The 24,239-nt window shown below is 44.1% G+C and overlaps 1 protein-coding gene and 1 long non-coding RNA gene across 7 annotated transcripts in view; one reads left to right on the top strand and one right to left on the bottom strand.

Annotated features, from left to right (window-relative positions):
* CWC27 (CWC27 spliceosome associated cyclophilin) overlaps positions 1–24,239 on the bottom strand; it is a 214,709-nt gene that overhangs the window by 175,596 nt on the left and 14,874 nt on the right. For all 6 annotated transcript variants that reach the window (XM_039544098.1, XM_039544102.1, XM_039544099.1 and 3 more), the window contains exons 7-9: positions 14,857–14,926; positions 8,629–8,708; positions 5,798–5,831 (exon numbers count right to left, since the gene is read on the bottom strand). In XM_039544098.1, the coding sequence (XP_039400032.1) occupies positions 5,798–5,831; positions 8,629–8,708; positions 14,857–14,926 (184 nt within the window). The remainder of the gene's footprint in view (positions 1–5,797; positions 5,832–8,628; positions 8,709–14,856; positions 14,927–24,239) is intronic.
* On the top strand, positions 14,293–16,862 carry LOC120407863. Its single transcript, XR_005600288.1, has 3 exons — positions 14,293–14,413; positions 15,934–16,046; positions 16,776–16,862. It is a non-coding gene; the product is annotated as an uncharacterized LOC120407863 (long non-coding RNA).

Genomic DNA, 24,239 nt, shown 5'->3' with positions numbered 1-24,239 from the left:
TCAAAATTTTCAAAATAATTGGTGCTATAGAAATATCATTATGTATGTCCAAAATATTTTATAAACAAGTAAACTGACATGACTTCTGATAAAAGGAAATAACCATCAGGTCCAACTGTTTTAGATGTCTCTAATGGTACTAAAGATAAAGAAAGAAAGGACTGAACTTCAGTGCCTCTAGTTTTTCACTGACAGAATCTTTACTAGTTTTGAATCTCACATGTTCTAAAAGTGAATGCCGTCTCTCTCATAATACATATTTATTATCTGTTCAGACAGATGCACACATATGTACTTGTATACTGAACCTGCGAGAGTGGCAGAAGATGGAGATTTCCATTTTGTGAGGTCTATAGGAGTGATTATGTTGTAATTTCAATAATCCAAACATTGAAGAATTATCCTTGAAACTAGATGGACAGACAATATTGAAAATGCAAAGTTTCAAGTATCTGGATTTCACAAACCAGGAAAATGGGGAAACGTAGGGTGAAATTAGAGTTAGAACAACAATGCCTGGCTCAAACGGAGAGAGAAGTGATATAGTCCATGACAGGAAGATACCAGTAAGATTAAAAGAAAAGGTCTATAAAATAGTGGTCTATCCTGTTTTAATGTATGGCACTCAGTATTGGGCAACAAAGAAGAAACATGAACAAATTATCTGTTCCACAGACATGAAAATGTTGAGATGGTTGAATGGTGTAAGCAAGAACCACCACATATGAAATGTGTTGTTAGAGACACACAAAGTAATACTCGTAGATGAAAAAATGAGGGAGTGTAGGCTCTGATGGTTTGGACATGTAAAGCACATTGCTGACAAAGAAGTCCAACAAAGCAAGACTGAAGGAAAAAGAGAAGCCCAATCCAAGAAGACATGATAGCATGTCAAAGAAAGATGCTAGCATGTGGTGTGATATGGCACTGAACAGATCATTCTGGAGGGAAAGCAACTGTAGACTCATCTGATGGGTTTAACACAAGGAAGAAGATGATATAGTACTTATTATGTTGAACTGGCCAGCCTTTGGGTTGACTGGCTGGTATCCACCTCGAATCTTCAAAGCTTCTGTAACCTACGCTGTTTATTCAAACAGATTACCTAAACATAACTCAACGTTCCTTCAAAAACTGACGGTATCTCGGGTTTTGGCACCAGTTATGTGAGGATTATGGCAGCTGTTCTAAGGACCACCACAAGATGGGACACAGAATTGACTCTTATTTACCCCTCAGGCTCCTCAAGTCTGATACCCTAATATCTGGGGAAGAAATAATCAAACTACACAGATTTCTAACTATATACATTTTTAGTTTGTATATAATTGTATTTATAACTAAATCACATCACTATCCAAAAAGCATAAAATAAAATAGATAAGAAAATTAAAACAGAGTGGCTTAATATAAAACCAAATTAATTCTTAGCTTGATGAAACCCTATCAAATAAATCAACATTTATAAGATTTATCTAACAATTTGGAAACGCAGCAATCTTGTTTAATTATCAGCCCCAAAAGTAACAGGGCATTACACTGGTCTACAGTTTTTGAGAAGTCGTCTGCTTCAGAGATAAAATGTGCTATTTATTATGTATTTTGATGTGCTGAATTCAAATGTGACAATTAAAACAACTGATTGGCTTCTGTTTCTAAGATATTTAAGTTTTTACATTTTATGTCTATGTATATTGTGTAGATAGTAGAGTTTTAATCATAAATTGTAAACCTAGGTCTTTTCATGTGTTATAACTTCACCTTTTTATATGTTGGTACATTGTAGTTCAATTTTGAATAACATTTATGATACAAAACGTATGAAACGTTAGACTAACTTAATAGGAGTGAAAGTCTTTTCCTCCTAAAAATCACAATTTTGGGATTCAATATTTAAATGTAGGCCTAGATGTCTCACAATTTATTGGTGGATAAATTAATAACTGAGAAAGAGGAGTAGGGAAAAATAAAAATTTAAATAAAAGGAGTATATGTACATACATATAAATATAGCACTGCTAAACTGAAGGCTGTCAGTCACCACTGACAAATGTAGCAACTCTGTACTAGTGAAATATTTCCTATCCACAGTGCTTCTTTGCACAGTATGAAAACACATATCTGTGATGCAAGTGTCACTGGCATGTTGCAAATATAAACAATTAATTTTAACATCTACTTTTTATAAATATTATAAGTAATTTTGTTATATGTGGTAATGAAAATTATGTACCTGAAATTCTGCTTCTCTGGAGATACCTCTCTGAGGGTATGTCTACACTACCCCCCGGATCGGTGGATAGCGATCGGTTTATTGGGGAATCGATATATCGCGTCTCATCTAGACGCGATATATCGATCCGTGAACGCGCTCCTGGCGACTCCGGAACGCCACCAGGGCGAGCGGCAGTAGCAGAGTCGACAGGAGGAGCCGCGGCCGTCGATCCCGCGCCGTGAGGACGGGAGGTAAGTCGAAATAAGTTACTTCGACTTCAGTTACGCTATTCCCGTAGCTGAAGTTGCGTATCTTACATCGACCCTGCCCCCTAGTGTAGACCAGGCCTAACAGGATTCTCACTTTGATGTCTCAACTTTCTATTTTAAGACCAGCTTATAAGATAACTCCATGCAGGTCATGTGGCCAAAAATGAATGAGTGTCTCTGTAGCCTCTTCTCAGTTTCATGGAGGGCGTGACATTTTTCAAAGCTCCCATTAAAAAACCTGTGATGCTGACAAAGCTGATAAAAGCTCCTTTTGAACTACCTTATTCCTCTGAACTTAAGTTTCTTTGGCCTGGTCTACACTGGGAGGAGGGCGGGGGGGGGGGGATCAATCTAAGATATGCAACTTCAGCTACAAGAATAGCATAGCTGAAGTAGACGTATTTTGGATTGACTTAGATTGACTTACTTCGCATCCTCACTGCACGGGATCGATCAATACGGCGGGTAGTGTAGACATACCCTTAAATTCAAGGTCATTTTCCTAGTGGCTGTGGCTTTGGTTTGAAGCGTGACTAAGCTACAGGCCCAAGTGACTGACCCACTTAAAATAAATTTACAGAAATACAGTGATGTTTCAAACTCATTCAAGATTTCTCCCCATAATTATGTTGGAAGTCCACCTTAATAAGCCTGCTATCCTGCCAACATTCTCCACATACATGCATGCTCATCCCAGGAACACCTTCAGAAACATGTCATGTCATCATACAGTCCTGGGGGTTCTATTTGGAGTGCAGTAAAAGCCTTGGAAAGTGCTCCCAACTTTTTGTTCCGTTTGTTAATTTTCTGGGCATTGCTGTTATCAAGAGTATCCAAGTGGATCTCTTTTTGTGATATGACCTGACCAGCCTGAAGCTGGAAAGCCAGGCAATAACAGCAGCCTTGACGTATCTCACAGGTATTTTTCTTTCATATATCTGCAAAGCTGTGACATAATCCTTTCTCCATACATTTACAAAGCATTATTGTTTGGATTTGGCCTCCAGAAGGGAATCACATTTTGGACTCTCAGTACTTGGATTTACCAAGAACAAATCAGCTTGATTTCCTTCTTTGACAAGGTAACTGGTTTAGTCAATAGGAGAAAAGCAGTGGACACAATATACCTGGATTTCAGCAAGGCTTTTGACACAATCCCACATGACATTCTGATAAGTAAGCTGGAGAAATGCATGGTTGGCAGAACTACTATTAAGTGGATACATAATTGATTAAACAACCGCAAACAAAGAGTAACTATTAATGGAATGATATCAGATTGGAGGGATCTCTCAAGGGGGCTCCACAGGGATCTGTTCAGGGTCCAGTGTTGTTTAACATCTTTATTAATGACCTAGATGTAGGTACAGAGAGCATACTGATCAAGTTTGGAGGATAGAGCTAAAATTCAGAAGGATCTGGATAAACTGGAGAACTGGACTACAGACAACAAAATGAAATTCAACAAAGAAAAATGTAAGGTGTTATACCTAGAGAAGAAAAACCAAATGCACAAATACAGAAGGGGGGAAACTGGCTTTTCAGCAATGTTGCTGCCAAGGATCTGGGGGTTGTGGTGGATCACAGCCTCAACATGAGTCAACAATGCGAGGGTGTTGCCAAAAAAAAAGTGCAAATGCAATTTTAGATTGCATTAACAGTGGCATAGCATGCAAGTCACAGGAGGTGACAGTAGTGATCAACTCAGTGCTGATTAAGCCTCTGCTGGAGTACTGTACCCAGTTTTGGTCACCAATGTATAGAACGGACCTAGAGAAACTGGAAAGGATCCAGAGGCAAGTGACAAAGATGAGCAAAGGCTGAAGGAATTGGGTATGTTTGGAAACGAGGAGATTGGGGGTGGAGGGGGAGCATGATAGTGGTCTTCAAGTACTTGAAAGGCTGCCATTAAAAAAAAAAAAAAGATGGATAAAAGTTGTTCTCTCTAGCCACAGAAGGCAGGACAAGAGGCAATGAGTTCAAATTACAGCTCAGCAGATTTAGATTAAATCTCAGGAAAAACTTCCTAACTGTAAAACAGTAAGACAATGGAACAGACTGCCTCGGGTGGTTGTGGAAGCTTCCTCACTGGAGGTTTTCAAAAGGAGGCTGGATAGCCATCTGTCTTGGATGGTTTAGACATAACAAATCCTGCCTCTTGGCAGGAGGTTAGACAAGTCCTTTCTAACCCTATGATTCTATTCTGGAACCTTTTCCAAAAGAAGGAGTGGGGGAGTTCAGCCTCCCCTAAGAAGGTGTGTTGTATGGATGGATGTCCCTTAAGTTTAAGGTGGTCAAATATTGTTTGTGCTTCCATCTGTTTCCTGCTCAAACTGAGTGCCAAATCATGGCAAGAGAGCCAAAGACTAGTCACTCATACCATGTGCAATTGTATGGGCTGGAGCAGACTGTACAGAGCTACTATCTCCCCCTGCCCATGAAAGCTTCTCCAACCCATTTACTAGCATTGGTATGTTGGGGCAATTATACTCTATCAGGCCTATACTTGGCACATGGTTTTTCCCTGCCTGGAGCCTCAAAGTCACAATTTGCTCTAAGGACAGTGCAACAATATGCTGCCCTTGCTCAAAGACTCAAGCAAAGCCACGCTTAAACCCAAAAGTTTTATTCTCCATAGTAAATGTAGGAAGGAGCTTTTTTGTAGTTAAAAAAACCTCCATGTTCCACGGTTGGCTCTGGACTATATTATTAACGTTCATTGCAGTTTGTTTACCTTAAGGACATCCCTCAAGTTTCTGATTCTCAGAAGTGAGAATCCTGATAGATGCAGTAGTTGTAACCATGATAGATGGCATTTTTAGTAAAGGAAAAGTTACTTGAAATTCTCCTTCTATAAATACATCTTTCCACTCAGATTCTCACACACTTACATGCCTCCCTTCAGTGTCTGGAGATTTTTCATTTGTGGTATTTGTTCCATTACATAATTTTTTTTGGAGGAATTTTTTCTTCTTCTTGATTGGTTTATAACTTTGGAGGAGTGTTGTCTGCCACTACCTAAGTTACTGTCTGAAATATTCAGACACTAGTCTATGCAGAATGTGGGAGGTGGTGTGTGGCAGGTCAGGGTCACCCTCTACCCTGCTGAGATGGCTCATACTGGCCAAAACTTAAAAGCTTTGAGAGTTCCATTAGTTTTTTTGCGGGAATCTGAGACTCACATTCAAAATCCTAGTGGAGACTGTATCTTTAAAGTATTACCTCACCCTTAAGAACAATAATTCACATGAAATACAGAATGAGTATCTACAATGAGTCAAAACTTTCTGTTTGCAGAAGAAGTGCCACTCACCTCATCTGAATCTTTCACTTCATTTGCTTTTTCACTAAAGGGGAAAAAAAGGAAAGACAATCCATATAAGATGATAGTTCCTTCTCTAAAGCACTCTGAATCTGTTGATAAGAGTAGCATTTAAAAACAGTACAACAGTAGTACACTAACCAAGAATTCACTTAGGTTATCTATTTAAAACTATGCCAGAACTCCCCCAATCTAGCCATTTTCACCATGATCATCACTATAATATCAGTCGATTATATTTTCCCACCATTTGATTGTCACACCCACTAGCAAGAAGAGTTTGAAAAATGTGGGACAGACCAGCAAGAAAACACAATGCTACCATGTAAAGGGCAAATTCAGTTAGCGAGCACTGTGACAGGGCGCTGGGCAAAGGGTTGCTGATTCAGCCCTCTGCCACACCCACTCCTATTTAGGGGAATAAATTAGAGCTGGCTGGAGATAACCTAGCCCTACTCGGGGAAGCAGAGACAGCTGCTGCCTAATTAGTCTGGGGCTGTATAAAAGCCTCAGGGGAAGGAAGCCAGGGGAAGAGCAGAAGGAAAGGGAAAAGGCAGGGAGTGGAAACAGGGAGGTAGCTCTTCCCTCTCTCCTGCCTGCAGATGGTGTAGGGCAGGGGTCTCAAATTCAAATAACCACGAGGGCCACATGAGGACTAGTACATTGGCCTGAGGGCCGCATTACTGACACCTCCCCTCCACCGCCCTCAGCCCCGCCCCCACTCCACTCTTTCTGTGAGGCCCCGCCCCTGCCCCCCCTCTCCCCACCACTTCCCTGCCCCCATTCCAACCCCTTCCCCAACATCCCCACCCCAACTCCGCCCCCTCCCTGCCCCCAGGGGGTGCAGGAGGGGTGTAGCAGGGGCTCAGAGCAGGGAGTTGGGGTGTGGGGTGCAGGAGGGATGAGGGGTACGGCAGGGGGTCGGGCAGGGGGTCAGGGTGCAGGAAGGGTGCGGCAGGGGGCTTAGGGCAGTGGGTTGGGGTGCAAGAGCGGTGCAGGGTGTGGCAGGGGGTTCAGGGCAGGGCGTCGGGCAGGGTGTGTCAGGCGGCTCAGGGAAGGGGGTCAGGGTGCGACAGATGGCTCAGGAAATGGGGTGCAGGAGGGGTGCGGGGTGCAGGAGGGGGTTCAGGGTGGAGGGTTGGGTGCAGGGTGCGGCGGGGGCTCAGAGAAGGGGGTTGGGGTGCAGGGTGCAGCAGGGGGCTCAGAGAAGGGGGTCAGGGCAGGGGGTAAGGTGCAGGGTACAGCAGGGGGTCAAGGTGCAGCAGGGGGCTCAGGACAGTGGGTTGGGGAGCAGAAGGGGTTCGGGGGGCGGGCTCTGGCCTGGCGTGCACTGGGGGTGGGGCAGGCTCCCTGTCCACCCTGCCCCTGGGAACGGGGAACCACGGCCAATGGGAACTGCTGGGGGTGATGCCTGAAGCAACAGCAACACACGCCCCTGCTCCTCTCTTCCCCCACGTTCGTTCCGCTTCCCGGAGCGACGCAGGGAAAGGGCTGGCAGGCAGGCAGGGAGCCTGCCCTGCCACCGGTGCATGCCGGGCCAGAGCCGCTCTAGGTGAACGCTAGGGGATGGCGGGGTGGGGGGGGCTGTGAGGAGGTTGCGGGCCACAGAAAATAACTTCGTGGGCCGCATGCGGCCCTTGAGACCCCTGGTGTAGGGCCAACTGTATGTGGTGAAACAGTGGTGGGAACAAGCCTGTGAATAAACTGCACCAGTGGATATTAACCCCAGGGTCTCAGAGTGACTTTGGGGACTTAGCAGAGGCAGGAGCCAAGGAGGAACTGCCACACACTGCTACAGCACATTTCAAGACCTCCAAACCAAACAGCAACGTATGTATTTTCTGGGAATCTGGTGGACCACTTTGTGCTCTTAAACCAAGCAATTCTGGCCCAAATGAAGACCACAACTGGCAAGTGGAGAGAAGATGGTGTGGGTATAATCCCTTAGAGAAATTATGGTGGCCCTAGAGACCAATTTGGAAAAAGATAAAGTAGCATGATACCTCATCTACACTTAATTTGAATAAGAATGAAAAGAGGCAGCTCCTGAAAGCAATAATGGCATTCAAAAGAATTATACTGAAAACACAGAAGAGCAAAACTATGCTATCTGTTGATTTTTGGACTAGTGGATATACTAGAATGAAATGTAAAAACAAAAATCCCAAACTTCCTTTATTCATACTAGTAAGATGGACATCTATGATCCATTCCTGGACTCGCAGTGTGAGTAGTTGGCATTTGGGACAGCCTTCTCTCTAATTGCACATTTTATTGGGATTTAGAGGAGAACAGCAACAACCTGACTGCATTCTCCTGCTTTTGTTGTTGTTACTGTGATTCTTATTTATTTTCTTTCCCTCCTCTTTACCATTCACCAACAAATAAATAAATGTATTATTGAATGATGGGCAATCTGGCATAGATCAGGCATTAGTAGATAGTTACTAATCATATATAATCTCCCAATATCCAGTTTTCTAAACTGTAAACATGTATAATATTATGAATATATAATGTATTATGAGCATTCAGTGAAATTTCTTTAAAGGAATCCTAAAGGCCAAGATCTTCTGAAGTGCTCCAAGCCAATAAGAAGGTTCCCATCACCATAGACATGATGAGAGAGGGCTGGGAAAGAAAAATTTTGGCACACCAACAATGACTTGAATTTAATGACAAAATAGTTTTATTCACGAAGCCCTGTGTGGAGAGAACTGTTACTCAGAAAAAGCAATGGATAAAATGAAAATGCATAGTGCCAATGAGATCTAACATATTGAAACTGAAGCAGTTCTGTAGATTAGAACTACTGTATTCACCTTTTAACAGCAGGAACTGAGCTTAGATGTGGATCATCCTTCAGCAAGTCATGACTACTTTTACTTTTTCCCTTCATGCTCTATATAAAAAAAAACAAAAAAAAAGAGAGAGAGGCAAAAAGGGAGTTATTGTGACATCACTCTTCCTATAAAGGAGACTGTCTAGTTGATTCTACAAATTTAATAGCTCTTTCAGCACTAAAAATGCTATTAAATCTAAAAAAATTAGATCATCACAGTTTCAGAGAAACAGTCCCACTGCCACCAACACAATACAATAGAAAAGTGGGATGCCCCAGCTGGTGTAGACAAACTTGGGTAACCAAACAGGTAAGAAAGTCTGTCATCTCTCCTTGCCAACTCAGACAGTTGCCACTTATAGCAGCAGTATCCATCACTACACTAGACAGACAGTAAATACCTAGAAAAACAGAGATTGAACAACTCAGAGTGTAGCATGCAGGAACCATCTACTGAAGGTTCTACAACATAGAACCTGACAGAACAAATCTAAAGATCTGACAACACGCCCAGGTCCTTATATACAAAGGTTCTAGTAGGAAAGCATTCCCTTCTCAACTGAAGAGACAGGATGAATGTGAACTAAGGCTTGACAGACAGTGGAGCCTTTATTCAGCATACGTTTCTATAATGTAGTACTTTAAGGACTCAATATCAGCTGCTTGAAGCCTCAGGAAGGTGCCACTGAATGAAGGAAAGAATGTCAGAAAGACCACATCTAGAGATTTAACTTTTTATCCTGAATTAAGCCCTGTAGATGCCCTCAACTTTGTATGATGTGGAAGTCAGACTTTTTAACCCATTTAGCTATGTGAAAAATTACTTGTTCCAACAAGTCTCTTCTTCTTCTTAATGTGTTCAAGAGCCAGACCAACAGACATGCCGTAGTCTAGGAAGAGAGTCAGCAGTTTAGAAGACAAAGGCCTACTGAGTCAACATGAGGTGACCAGGAGAGCTAATGTGAATAAGCAGAGTGTTTACCGTATTTTCCGGTGTATAAGACGACTTTTTAAACTTAAAAAAAACCCCAAAAATCGGGTTTGGCTCAGCCGGGTATGGCTCAGCTTCGGCTGAGCCAATCCTGGGAGGGGTCTCACTGGTGTATGCGATTAATGCATACAAAGCCTGCTCAGATTGGCAAAGGTTGTAATAGCCTGCCTCTCTGACTCAGCCAATATGAGCAGGCTTAATAGATGACACCGCTCCCATGAACGCTCCGCCCTCCTTCTCCTCCCCTTCCCCGGCTTCCCGCGAATCAAATGTTCGCGGGAAGCCTTAAAAAAGGAGTGGGCAGGTACGCCGGGCGTGTGGGGGTGGGTTGGATGTGGGGAGGGGCGGGATGGCACAGCTTACCTGCGGCGCCCGGTCCCGGTGTCGGCCGGGAGCCGGGCCGCGGCTGCGGCGCCGGTCCTGGTGTCGGCCCGGGAGCCGGGCCCAGCGGCTGCGGCGCCGGCCGGGCCCGCGGCTGCAGCGCCGGTCGGTGTCGGCCGGGAGCGGCCCAGCGGCTGCGGCGCCGGCTCGGCTCGGTGTCGGCCGGGCCCGGGGAGTCGGGCCCTACGGCTGTGACGCCGGTCCCGGTGTCGGCCCGGGGAGTCGGGCCCCGTGGCTGCGGCTCCGACCCTGGCCCCCGGCAGGGGTAAGAGGCCAGGGCCAGGGCCGGGACTGGGGCGGGGGAGGAGGGGTTGGATTAAGCCAGTACTTTAGTACAAATTCCATAGGGACATGCAGTACTCTTGATCTGAGCACACAGCACTCAATTCACAGCAGTGAAAGTTCGGCATGTAGTCTGATGGTAAAACATGCCTCCCAAATTCATGGACTTAATCCAATACAACTGAAGTAGGATGAAGGAAGACAAGAGTGTCTTTAAAACACCTTTCTGCCTCCTCTAATCCTGACAATGACTCTCTTACCTATATGCCACCCATGGATTCCCCAGCTTGACCCTCATAAGGATAGCTTTCCAGCTACTTTGTACTGGCAGAGGTTCTGGCGGGGCAGACGGGATGGGGACGGGGGGGTTGGGTAGGCGCCACGTGGGAGTTCCTGGGGTCTGTTGGGATGGTGGTGGATGGAGTCGGGGCAGTCAGGGGACAGGGAGCGGGTCACGTTTGGCAGGGGGTGGGGTCCTGGGGGGGGAGTTAGGGTTGGGGGTCTTGGGAAGGAGTGGTCAGGGGACAAGGAGCAGGGCAGGGGGGGTTATGGGTTGTGGTTTCTGAGGGGGGGCAGGACGTGGGTGGGGGGTGTACTCACTGGGCGGTTCCCTACCGGGTCCTTCAGCCTCGGAAGGGGGGGTAGTCTTATACGGCGAGTATAGGCCAAAACCTATATTTTAACTGGAAAATTAGGGGGTCGTCTTATACGCCGGAAAATATGGTACCCCACTTTTCTGAACCACCTTCTGAATTGTCAGTTTTGGGGAAGGAGAGCATCTTCACTATCTATCTTCTAGTGATGGTTTCTCAACCTTCTGTCTCCTGTCTCACACCACAGTCCTACTGTAATAACTGGGGCCTGACAGACCCACTCCAAATGTGGGCTCAACTGTTGGAAAGTGAATAAAAATTAATAAAATGTTCCAATCACTTGCAACAAATAAATGTTCATAGGCAAAGGAACAAAAAGACTGAATTAGTCCAAACAAAAATACCTACTGATATAACCGGACAGATAGAACCAGGAGATCATGCCTGGTAAACAAAAGGAGCATGGGACTGGAAATCAGTGGACCAAAATTGGTGTGTTGGAAATTAGGCCTAACTGGGAACGAAATAATTAGAGGATGGGCTATTTTGCCCATCACCACTTTTCAGAGTCCTTACAAAAAGAGACTTGGTGGCGAAATGGGGAATGGGCAGTCTGAGGAATCCCTAGAAGAGAGGTAAAAGCTGGCAGGCCTCCCCTTCACACCAAAGCCTCTCTCTTTCATTCATGCATCATCACATCACTGCAGTACCCAGAACTCAGGGTGCTAGTTGGGACACCTGGCCATCCTGAGTAGACTAGTTAAAACTCCAGCCTGAGACCTCCAAAACCCTGCTCTGTCCTCCCTTCCTATGTCCATCCCCCACTATTTTCCTCCTATCTTATCTCTTTCAGCTTTTCACACAAACATGAAACCAACTGTACCACACAGTACCAACACAATTAGATGAGACTGCCCATCCAGCACTGACCAGCCTGAGAAAGACCTGTAAGGAGATGGATCTGACCAGACAAGCCAGATGACATCCCAGACCGGGGAAGTGAGCCTGAGTCCACAGGAACAACGGTTGTGGTGACAGGTCAGAGCATCCATCTGTGCCTGACCACATGTTTGGTATCCTGACAACATCAATAAAACCTGTGTTTCCCTCATCTTTATTATCCTCTCTCTTTTTCCTCCTTGTATCTGTTTTGTCAAAGGCAGAGAAGATGACTGACATTCACACCTCAGAAGCACACAACAGAACTAATCCTTTCTTCCCCACCAAGAAAGACTGCCTGACAAAATGAAATCCAAACTGATTGCCTCTCTCTGAAAAGGTGACTTAAACAGGTTTTGATTAAGTTTGTTCTGCATAAGCATTCAATTTCAATTCCAAGATATTGATGACTTATTCTGATTCTTCTTCTCTTACGTATCCTGATCAATAAACTTCCAAACTTTGCCATGAATTTTCTAGTGTGCTTGTCATGGTACTAAGCAGACTGAGGTCTCAGTACTGAAAACCCCAAGCCACGTTTAATGGTTTGGTATTATACACGGTGACAGGGTGATGTTAACATCTTGACTCTCTGGGCCTATATATTCCATCAAAATGAATACAAAACAGTCCCTTCGACTATCTATCTTTTTATTCTCTTGAGTTGAAGCCAACAGGACCCACCCTATTTGGCTACCAAATCAGTTGGCAGAATAGCCCTACATCTGCATGCAGCATCTTAGAACCTGACATCCTGCTATGCTCAGCTCTGACCTCTATTTTCTTAACAACTCCAGCTAGCAGGATGTCATGAACTACAGGTCTCGAACCTGGGTCTGCTGGGTTCATGGGAGTGGCCACGCTCCAACTCGCCACCTGGCAGACAGCTAACAATCACTTACCTGGGACCCGTGAAGCTCAGCCCCAATTTGACACGCCGCCCATGAGGTCCTATTGGCAGAGTGCAGGAGCGCTGGCTGCCCTACTTAAGCAAGCAGCAGGAACAGGAAGCTGTCCGAACAACAGGGTTCCACCATGTTCTAGACTGTGTGCTTTGTGCTTCCTGCCCCCCGAGCTTGATTTCCTGGCATCCAGACCTAGCATGATTCCTTTCATCTGACTCATGGTTCTGATCTTCATTTTGTCTCCTGCTCCTGCCCCATTTCCCCGGTATCCGGACCCAGCTGATACTTGACTTCCATCTCATGACCACAGACTCTGGCTCTGACTACTAGGTCTGGTCACCCATGATTCGGCCAAGACACAGGGACAGAGAAAGAAAGTTATGTGGCTAGGCCTAACTACCAAAAGTGAAAGAATACCCATTTCTAGGGCCATGGGGATGCAGAGCTAGAGAGAATCACCTATTTAATAGGCAGGCAACCAGGTCTAAATGTGGAGTTTTCCCTTGTTTACAACAAATAAAGAAGAATGCTGACTAGTGCAACTCTCATTCCTTCTTGCTAGATGTAGTCCAGCTCAGTCAATCTGAATACATACGATGAAGGAGTAGTAGTCACTAAAGATAGTAATCAGGATTCAGCCCTGAGTGAAGGAAAGGATGATGATGTTGAAAACATTGACAATGAGGGGAAAATCAGGGAGAATTTGGGAAGAATGAGGAGATCAGTTTGGAACAGTTTAAGCTTAAACTGATGGCAAGTCATCCAGGTGGAGGTGTCAAAGTGACAATCTGAGATGCAAGATGAAATGGGTCAGGAATGTAAAAGTAGATGTGTGAGTTGTCAATATAGAGATGATAGCTGAATTTGTGTAAGTGGTAAGACCCACTTAAAAGAGAGAAGAGGAAAGTACTTAGAACATAACCCTAAGGAATGCCATCCTCAGAGTGGCAGAAAGAAGGATGAGGACTCATCAAAAGATGCAGAAGGACGAAGCAGAGAGGTAAGAGGAAAACCAGTGAAGACAGTATTGAAAAACCCAAGGCAGGGTAGGTGTTTGTGAATAAGGCTATGATCAGCAACATCAAAACACAGAGAAGTCAAAGGATGAAGATGTAGTAGAGGCCCTGAGATTTGGCGGAGAAGAGATCATTAGTGATCCTGATGAGAGCATTTTAGATGAGCGGAAAGGGTGGAAGCTAGATTGGTGGGAGAAGAGGAGGAGGATGTAGGAGAGGAACTTGAAGCAATGGTTAATTTAGAACTATCCATATTTGAAATTACCCGAGATTTTCAGAAATATGCAGTTCTTTTTGGATAATGTCCCTTTTGACCCTTTGCCCTCCCTGGCACAAAGCCAACTGATCAGTGTATCCAGGCAACTAGACATCATAATGGACAGTTACAGTGACACAAAACTTTTTTTTTAAATAATCTTTGCCACCTAAACACTTGAAAGTCGGGAGAAACCTGAATTATGGTACCAGTGTAACCTTAATTCTGCCTACTTCTGCATATTCATCATAATACAGCCTTTAATTACATGATCACGTTTTTTTCCATAGGCTCCCTGCCTCAGTCAGTGCACAGGATAGATGCACAAAGGGATAGAATTGCGGTTAAATAGATAACCATAAATCTGGCATTTCCTAACTTTTGAATTTTTCATTTTGCAAGGTAAACAACTTTTTGAAAGCTAAACAACTTTCTTTTAACACAGTTTACACACACACACACACACACACACACACACACAGAGTATATATGGGCTTTGAATGGCAGAACCACTAATATGCTATGAAGTATAACAATACTGTGTTTAAAGAAAGAAACAACAAAAGAATTGTAAAAGTGAGAAAACTAAAATCATATTCAAAATTACACAAGACAAAAAAAATAATTTAATTGAAAAGACTGCAACATCTGAGAACAGAATGCTGCAAACTAAGTATGCAGCTCCTCCCTACCCCTAAATTGTTATTGATCAAATCTAGAAAAACTACAAAATGAATAACTTTCAAGGTTTCAAACTGATAGACTATCACTATAAAACAATGATGCCAAAAGAAAACCAATAAGAACAGGAGATGAAGAGAGAGACTAGTAATTAGGAACTGTACCTGACTAACTCTGTTGACTTCCACTTCTTCCTCTTCAGCTTCCTCTCCAAATGAAAGCAAATTAAAATTTCTTTAAAAAACAAAACAAAAAAAATACATTTTGATCCACTGACATTTTAAACATGCAAACAATATATATGAAATTTCAAAATTCCAATAAATAAAACATCTAGAAAATATTTGGCATGATCTCATTTAAAACATGTTTGCTACTTCACCTCTATTAAACAAAAAGGTATTTTTAGTTGCTTATAACTTTGCCAAACTTCAACTTTTTGGGCCAAAATTTTCCATTCCATTCTGCCTCAAGCTGATTTCTTTCTTTCTTTTTTTGGAGGTGGGGGGAAGGGTGTAGAGGGGTGTAAATTTCAGCAAAAAATCATCCAGACGTTTCTGAGAAAGAGAATAGAGAAATAAGTATTGTTTTGCCCATGTTACAAAAATTCTTACAACTATTTTATTGAGCGGCTCTAGCACTTCTTGCTTTAAAGAAGGAGCTAGAAATATAAAAGGGGGTTGGGTTATCCTAGTGTCAAAGAGCGAGCCTTTTGCTGTCCTCACAGAAATTCACCCACATTTAGCCAAGTTATATGCCTCTGAAAAGACTGTAGTTTACACAGTTGCGCCTCCTGGCTCCAAGAGGCCAATGTGCTGCAAGGCATAGGAACTGAGAGCAGGGAGACTGCTTGTACCTAGGCATCTAGGAAAAGAAGCCAACTGATAGAAACGGGATAAGGAAAAGAGGGTGGGGAGGAAGAAGAGGGTTACTCACCTTGAGCAGTAATTGGAGTTCTTCAAGATGTGTCCCCTTATGGGTGCTCCACTTTAGGTGCACATGCACCCCCCTGGGCCTTTCATCAGATTTTCTCAATAGCAGTGCCTGTTTGACCCACACATGCGCCCTACTAGGTGGGTGAACTGTCCTCAGTTCCTTCTCCACTACAAAGTCCCAATAGGAAGAAGGCAGGAGCACCCATAGGGATACACATCTTGAAGAACCCCAGTTACTGCTCAAGGTGAGTAACCTCTCCTCCTTCTTCTTCTTCAAGTAAAGTCCGGATGTGTTCTCCACTTCAGGTGACTCCTGAGCAGTATCGCCAGAGGAAGGAGGGATCTTCAGAGCAGAATCCAATACTGAAGACAGAACTGGACTGCCAACTGCCACATCTGATCTAGAGACATGAACCAAAGTACGTATTGAAATCCAGGTTTCAGCTCTGCAAATGTCAGCAACTGGAGCATCCTTTAGTAATGCCATAGACAGACTGCAACATTGTAGAATGGGCTGGCACCTTAGAATGTTGGCAGAGTCATAATATGAAATAATACACCCAAAGAGCCACCACAAGACTTTGGGTGGAGCCTGTGGATCCTTTAGATCTGTCCACAATCAAAACAGTCTGGGAGACTTTCAAAATGGTTGGTCCTGTCTAGATAGAAGGCTAATGCCCTTCTAGCATCCCAAGTAGGGAAAGCAGCTTCCTGTTTGGAGTGATGTGGTTTGGGGGGAATGGTAAATGAATGGTCTGATTAAGATGAAATTCAGAGGGCACTTTGAGTAGAAACTTGGGATGTGACCGTAATGAAATCTGTTCCCTGAAGAACACTGCGGGGCGGGGCAGGGGAGATCCGTCATTAAAACCCTCAATTCTCCCACTCTCTGTGTAGAAGTGATGGCAACCAAGAAAGTTGTTGTCATGGGCAAGTGGAACAGCGAATATGTAGCTAATGGCTAAAAGGGGTGTGTCATAAGGCAATTAAGGACACATTCAAGTCCCATACTTGGGTATGTTCCTTAACCTATAGATAACGATTCAAATCTTTAAGAAATCTTCCACAAACTAGTGAAAGGCTGTTATTGCTGCCAAGTGAACCTTGATAGAACTCATAACAATACCTGATCTTTTTTATTCTAACAGATAATCCAGGGTGGTGGAAAGAGAAGCGTGGTCAAGAGATACTTGCCGACAGATACACCATAGGTTAAATTTCTTCCATTTCTAAAGGTAAGTACTTCTCGTAGATGTTTTTCTGCTATTTAAGAAAACCTGTTGTACCTCTGTTAAGTGGGAAGTCTCTATCCTGAGAACCATCTAAGAGCCTTGCTTGAGGTCACAAAACTTCCAAATTGGCATGAAGTGGTCGGTGCCCAGAACCCTGAGATAACAAGTGGCAACCAACTGGAAGTCTCAGCAGTGGATGAGAAGTGAAGTGAACTGGTAAGGGTACCAACCTGCCTTGGCCAAGTCAGTGCAATCAAATGACCTAATCCTTGTCCTGCTTGATCTTGTTGAGAACTTTCAAGATCAATGGCATTGGTGGGCAAGAATAAAGACAACTCCTGGCCCAGGGAATAAGAAAGTCATTTCCCAGTTACTGAGACACGAATCTCTCCTCTCCTCCCTACAAGAGTAAAACTTCCTGCACTTTGCATTGGCAGCAGTGGCAAAAAGTTCCACTTCTGGAAACCCCTAGGTTAGAAATATGCTGTGGAGGATTTGTGAATCCAACTTCCTGTCATAACTCTTAGAGAAGTGTCTGCGAAGGTGGTTGGCTGCGATGTTCTGTATACCCGAGAGGTAAGAGGTTGAGATGCTATCAGGTTGGTTACATGCTAACTTCAGAACTGTGTCTCCTTGGCACAGAGTCGGGGAGCGTGCTCCCCTCTGTTGATTGATATAAAACATGCAGGACACAATGTCTGTCATGATCTTGACTAATTTGGCTTTGTTCAGTAAAAGAAAATGGGAGCAAGCATTCCTGACTGCCCCCAACTCCTAAATGCTGACATGCAAGAGACTCTCTTAGGAAGACCATTTGCCCTGGATGGTGTGAGGACCGACATCCACTCCCCATCCCAAAAAGGGATCTGTCTGAAGTGATAATGGTAGTCAGAGGAAGTTGAAAGAAGAGAACTCCCCACACAGACTTTGGAGGAGTTCTTCCACCAATTGAGCAAGTCCGGAACCCAAAGGGGAAGAGAAACCTATTTGTCAAGTCTATGCTTGTTTGGTATATAGACTGTCCTGAGCCATCCCTAGAAATACTGAAGATGCAATCTCGCATGTTGGGTCATGAAAACACACTCCACCATATGGCCCAACAGCTGAAGACAATTCCTTGCTGAAGTCAGAGGGCTTAATTGAATCTTTTACTAAGATTCTGCAGATTCGCAAGCCTGTCGAGGCTCCTATAAAAATCTATCCATTGAACCAAGATCAAAACAGACTTTTCATGGTTAATCTGGAGGTCTCTGGTATGAAACAAAGACCTCATCATTTGTACTGCCAATGGACCTTGTGATATAATCCGCCCCAAGTGGCCAATCATTGAGAAAAAGGAAGACAATTATGCCTACACAATGTAGATGAGTGGCTTGGACTGCCATGACCTTTGAGAATATGTTTGGGGCAGAGGAGAAAAAAAAGCTGTAAAAGAATCACCATCCTGAATTTACATCATTTCATGCAGTTGTTGAGACATCTGAGATTTAATATTGATCTCCATCCTCCATTCTTTTTGAGGATCAGATAATATTTGGAACAGAACCTTTCGTCCTGTGCTGAACTGGAAGTGGTTCTATAACCCCTAAGCATAGGAGAGAAGCAACCTCCTGACTCAGTAACTAATCGTGAGATGGGTCTCTGAAAAGAGACAGAAAAAGGGGATGGGAGGTGAAATGGATGGAATAACCAAGATGGTACAATCCCCAAACCCCCGTGTTGGATGTTAGTGTCTCCTATGCAGATCCAAGGAGGGTATCCAAAGTGGGGAAGGAGGATGGAACATTGCAGAGTCAGATTTATTTGGAGCAGGTGGTGCAGACTCTTGACAAAGCCATCAAAGCTAATGCTTGGATTTCGCAGATGGCTAAAATGAAGAAGAGGTAGTAGCAGGCTTTTTCTTGGAATATCTCAGCCTCTTGGTCAGAGCGTCAGTTGATCTACAGAAAATAGAGAAGTGTGTTGGACGAGATCTTTGTGATGTCTGGAACCTGCTAAATTTTCTTTTATTTGCAAGTGTGTTTATTCCAAGGGATTTAAGTGTGGCCACTGAGTCCTTCAAAGTGTGAAGTCAATCACCAGTAGACTCCAAAAAAAAAAAGTGAGACCATCAAAAGGGAAGTCCTCAGCAGTGCTCTGTATCTCCTAGGAAAGCCTGACAACTACAGCCAAGAAGCTCAGCCCATAACAATCACAGCAGAAATGGACCGGGCTGTTGTATTACCTGCATCTATGGAGGTTTGCAACAATGTCTTTGGTAAAAGCTGACCCTCATGTATGATAGCTTTAAATTGCTTGTGGTGTTCTTCTTGTAAATGGTTAATAAAAGTGTTAAACTTGTTATAATTCAAATAGTCATATTATGACATGAGCGCTTGATGGTTTGCTATTCTGAACTGTAGCACTGTGGAGGAATAACCCCCGCAATCAAATAGATCTAGTCACTTCTGGTCCTTGTTATAGGGAGTAGATTTTGTATTGTGTTGTCTACCACATACATCCATGACCAGTGAATTTGGTGTTGGATGTGAGAATAAGAACTATGAATCCTTGGCTGGCATACAGTATTTTTTGTTGGCACTTTTACAACTGTGTGTGGCGGGGGGCATAGCTGGAGTCTGCCAGATTGTCTTGGCAGGCTCTAGTAAAGCTTCATTAATAGGGACCGCCAATTGAGAAGCTGGTGTGTGTAAAATGTCCAGTTTATGATAGGAGTCCTGGGCTTCCTCAAGCAGGATCTGAAAAGTATCTATGCTATACTTCATCAGCTTCTGGAAATGTCTAAACACATCTGCCAAGGGCTGTGGTACAGGCATTACTACCTCATCTGGCAATAATGAGGAGATATATGTAGAAGGCGTAACCACTTTGTCAGCTCTTGCTTCTTTTTCCTCAAACGTCTCCCCTCTGGGTTCTGGCTGGAGAGGAGAAAGTGAAGGCACAAGAGAATGTGTGTCTGATTCCTGTGAGGACTCAGTGCCCTTAAAAACTGTTGTCAATACAGGGCCTAGGGATCCTAGTGAGGTCACAGAGGGATCACAGGGCATGAGAGGAGGCATCCATGGTTGATCACCCCAGGTGGTCAAAGGTCAGTGTTGCCTATCCTCCTCTTTTTCTGTATGTGAAGAATAATGACTCAGAGTAGACAGGAGATCTGTAAAGAGAGATCCTCAACATAGTGCAGGGGAAGTGATAATTGTTTAATCTGGGTGGTCAAAGTTGGAGAAGCAAGAGAAGAAGTGTTGAGACAGTAACCCAGTAGACTTTGGTAGTGAAAGATGTGTGGTCCTCATAAGTAATGGAGATGCTAGCCCCTTCGATACTAGGATGACTCTTGAGTATTGAAATTCCTGCTGTAGCAGGGGAAAATAAGCAGGAGCCATGCAGAGTCCTGTGGAAGTCAGCATTGGTACTGAGGTAGGTACACTGGTAATATGAGTCGGTGCAGCCAGTCTTGTGTGCACAGAACAAGAATGTCCTGACTCAGAGGCAAAAGGTCTGAGGCACTGGGATAGCTACAGAAGGATCTGATGACACCAACCTCTTTAAAGTGAATGTCCACTAAAATGGGCATGTCACTGGAAGCAGAAGTAGTATTCAGTATTGTGCCTTTCTTAGTAGTATCATGGTTCTTGGAAGTAGGTTCCTTCTTTGTGGTACCGGAAGTAGTTGGAGTCTTAGTAGCAGTCCCTTTGGGGCCTGAGGTCCCCAGTGACCAAGACTTCCTGGAAGGAGAACTAGAGCTCCTGCCAGTATCTGTGGACTAAGGAGTGTGGGACTTTTGGTACTGCTGTGACAAGTGACAATGCTGGATCTCTCGAGGCTCTCAGTGACTGAGTCTCTTGGTGATCAGAATCTGGAGGTAGACAGAGCACTAAGTACAGGGGTTCTTGAAATCCAGGTCAGAAGTTGGTCTCAGGATTAATTCCATCATGAGGAGCCTGTACTTTATCTCTGTTTTTTCCAGATCTGCTCTTGAATGAAGAACAGATCTTACACTTTGATGGTATATGGGTGTCTCCCACACACCGGAGACACTGAGATTGTCCATACTAACTGGCGTAGCTTCCCAGCATGAAAGATAACACTTAAAGTGTAGGGACCCCATCATATCCTAGAAACAAAAACCAAGTCCAAAATAATCCCTCAAATGGGGAAGACCAACAACATGTCTAAACTAAACTATGTATACTGAATTAATTAAGTATGCTAAGTGAAACTAAGAGGGCATGCTAAACGCTTCATCTCAGGGTGAAAGCAGCTGAGAATGAATTGAAGGTGATTCGCCCAGGCAGCCCAATATAACCTCACTACGAGGCACAGAGACGTGTAGGGTGCATGAGCAGGCCAAACAGGCACTTCTACCAAAAATCTCTAATCACAGGTGTAGGGGGAGCATGCGCACCTGAAGTGGAGCACTCATCAGGACACTACTCAAAGAACAGAGAGATAACAGGAGTCAGAGGGGAAGACGGGCGACAGGAACTAATCAGGGAAATGGTTAGGATCTGAGGGAGAAGCAAGCTGGTGCTGGGATCGGAACACAAGCCAGGAGGAGAGAGGGACAGAGACAGGCCACTCACAACAGCAAAAGGAATCTAACACCACTACACCACCCTCCCCTCCAGAACCTGGAATTGAATCCAAACCAGGAGTCCTGGATCCCTACATTTCTCTGTCTGCAAATAGATGTGAAACTCAATGTCAAATTGTGTGTCTGTCATCCCCCTCCAAAGCACCTGATCTACACAGAAGATAACAGGCTTCTACTACTATCAGTTACTCAGGTGGCTTAAGGGATTTGTGCTGGGATCTAACTGAATCTTGCTGATGACCCAATATACACAATTTGTTTTTTCATGCTGGCTTTTTTTTTTTTTTTAAACTAAGAATTTACTCAAAAAAAAACTTGTAACAAGATTGTTAAGGTTGCAAAGCACTCGTAAGTTAGAAAATGCCAGTATTAAGGCTGCCCAGGCAAACTTAATTTGCCTCCTTGTGTATATGCATTATCATACAATTTTTAAATTACAAATCAAATGCTTTCCCCCCGCGCCCCCAAGACCCCTACCTCATTTATTGAAGGGCTAGCTAGTTATTCAATATTTCTTTTTATGCTCCTCATTCAAAATACGTAGCCACAAACCTTTTCTAATATCCACCATCCAAACCCTGCACTGAATACAAAACTATTAATTTTCTCTTCGATGTTGATATGGTACTCCTACCGTAGTATCTTAGTGCTTCACAAATATTAATGAATTTATCAATACAACAACTCTGAGATTAAGTGATGGTATTATCCCATTTTACAGTTGGGGAACCACGGCACAAAGATATTAAGGCTAAAATTGTCAAAAAAGTGTCCACTAATTTTGGGTGCTAAACTTGAGATGCTGAAAGACTGATCTTTCCAGAGTACCTAACATTTTTATAGCACCTTATACATTCAAAACACATCTCCCAAACTTCAGCTGCAGATGTGAGTACTCTACACTTCTGCAAATTTGACACCAAAATGTGTCCCACTTGACATCCAGAAAATAAGAAACACATAATTAGTGGCCAATTGTGAATATTTTAGTTTAAATGACTTTCCCAACATCACAGAGGAACTCTGTGGCAGAGGCAGGGATAGAATCCAATTCTATAGAATAGAAATCAATTTCTTGACCATAAGACCATTTTGCTTGCAATCCCTTGCCTTATTAACTATACGCTTTCCAATTCCTGCACCAAATATGGAGTCCTAAGCCTGGTCTACACTACGCGTTTAAACCGATTTTAGGAGCGTAAAACCGATTTAACGCCACAACCGTCCACACTAGGAGGCACCTTATATCGATTTTAATGGCTCTTTAAACCGGTTTCTGTACTCCTCCCTAACGAGAGGAGTAGCGCTAGTATCGGTATTACCATATTGGATTAGGGTTAGTGTGGCCGCTGATCGACGGTATTGGCCTCCGGGCGGTATCCCACAGTGCACCACTGACCGCTCTGGACAGCAATCTGAACTCGGATGCAGTGGCCAGGTAGACAGGAAAAGCCCCGCGAACTTTTGAATATTTCCTGTTTGCCCAGCGTGGAGCTCCGATCAGCACGGGTGGTGATGCAGTTAAAAATCAAAATAAAGAGCTCCAGCATGGACGATGCGGACGTGATCGCTGTAAGGGCAGGCAAAACTGTTCTATCAGCGCTCCGTTACAGAAGACGAAATTCAAAATCATTTTTTAAATATCTCCAGACAGATGCCATAGCAGGGACTCAGCGCACTGCTGCGTGGCAAGCGTAACGGAAAGCCAAAGAATCAAATGGACGCTCATGGACTGGAGGACTCAAGCTATCCCACAGTTCCTGCAGTCTCTGAAAAGCATTTGCATTCTTGGCTGAGCTCCAAATGCTTCTAGGGTCAAAAACAGTGTCCGCGGTGGGTCAGGGCATAGCCAGGCAATTTACGCACCCCCCCACCCACCCCCAGAAGTGAAAGGGAAAACAATCCTGTCTTGACTCTTTTACATGTCACCCTATCTTTACTGAATGCTGCAGATAGACGGGATGGTGCAGCACTCAACACCAACATCCTTGCTCCCCCCCGCCATGGGTGGCTGATGGTACAATAAGACTGATACCCATCATCATCATCATCAGCCTATTGGCACATGGGGCAGTGCAAAAGGACTGGTAACCATGCGTACTAGCATCGGTCAGGTCAATCAAGGGCGCCTGGTCCTAATTTTTCCTGGTAGATGGTGCAGTATGGCTGATATCCATCATCGTCATAGCAACAGGGGGCTGAGCTCCATCAGCCCCCACCCTTCATGTGTAAAGAAAAGATTCAAGTGCCCCTGAACTAGCAGAGGGATGCTGGGCTCCTCTCCTATACACTCCTTACTGTCCTGTCTGGACTATCATAGCAGCTGGAGGCTGCCTTCACTAACAAGTCACTGTGTCTTATTCCTGCATTCTTTATTACTTCATCACACAAGTGGGGGGACAATGCTACGGTAGCCCATGAAGGCTGGGGGAAGAATGAAATGAACAGGTGGGGTTGTTGCAGGAGCACCCCCTGTGAATAGCATACAGCTCATAATCTATGCAGGATCTGACACAGAGCAGCTGTGCTCTCTGGTTCTATGATACAGTGGTTCTCTAGTACACTTGCCCATATTCTAGGCAGGACTGATTCTATTTTTAGATACCAAAAAGGAGGGATTGACTCAGGGAGTCATTCCCAATTTTGGCTTTTGCGCCCCTGGCTAAGAGCAGCCAGGGGCACTTATGACAGCAGCAAATGGAACAGTGCAAAAGGACTGGTAGCCATGATCATCTTATTACCAATTTATGGATTGGTAGATGGTACAGTATGGCTGATAACCATCT

This window comes from Mauremys reevesii, linkage group 6 (genome assembly GCF_016161935.1).
Source record: "Mauremys reevesii isolate NIE-2019 linkage group 6, ASM1616193v1, whole genome shotgun sequence".
In the NCBI taxonomy this organism is placed as follows: Eukaryota; Metazoa; Chordata; order Testudines; family Geoemydidae; genus Mauremys; species Mauremys reevesii.
Note: the sequence above shows the minus strand (reverse complement) of the source record. Positions and strands in the feature narration are given on the sequence as shown.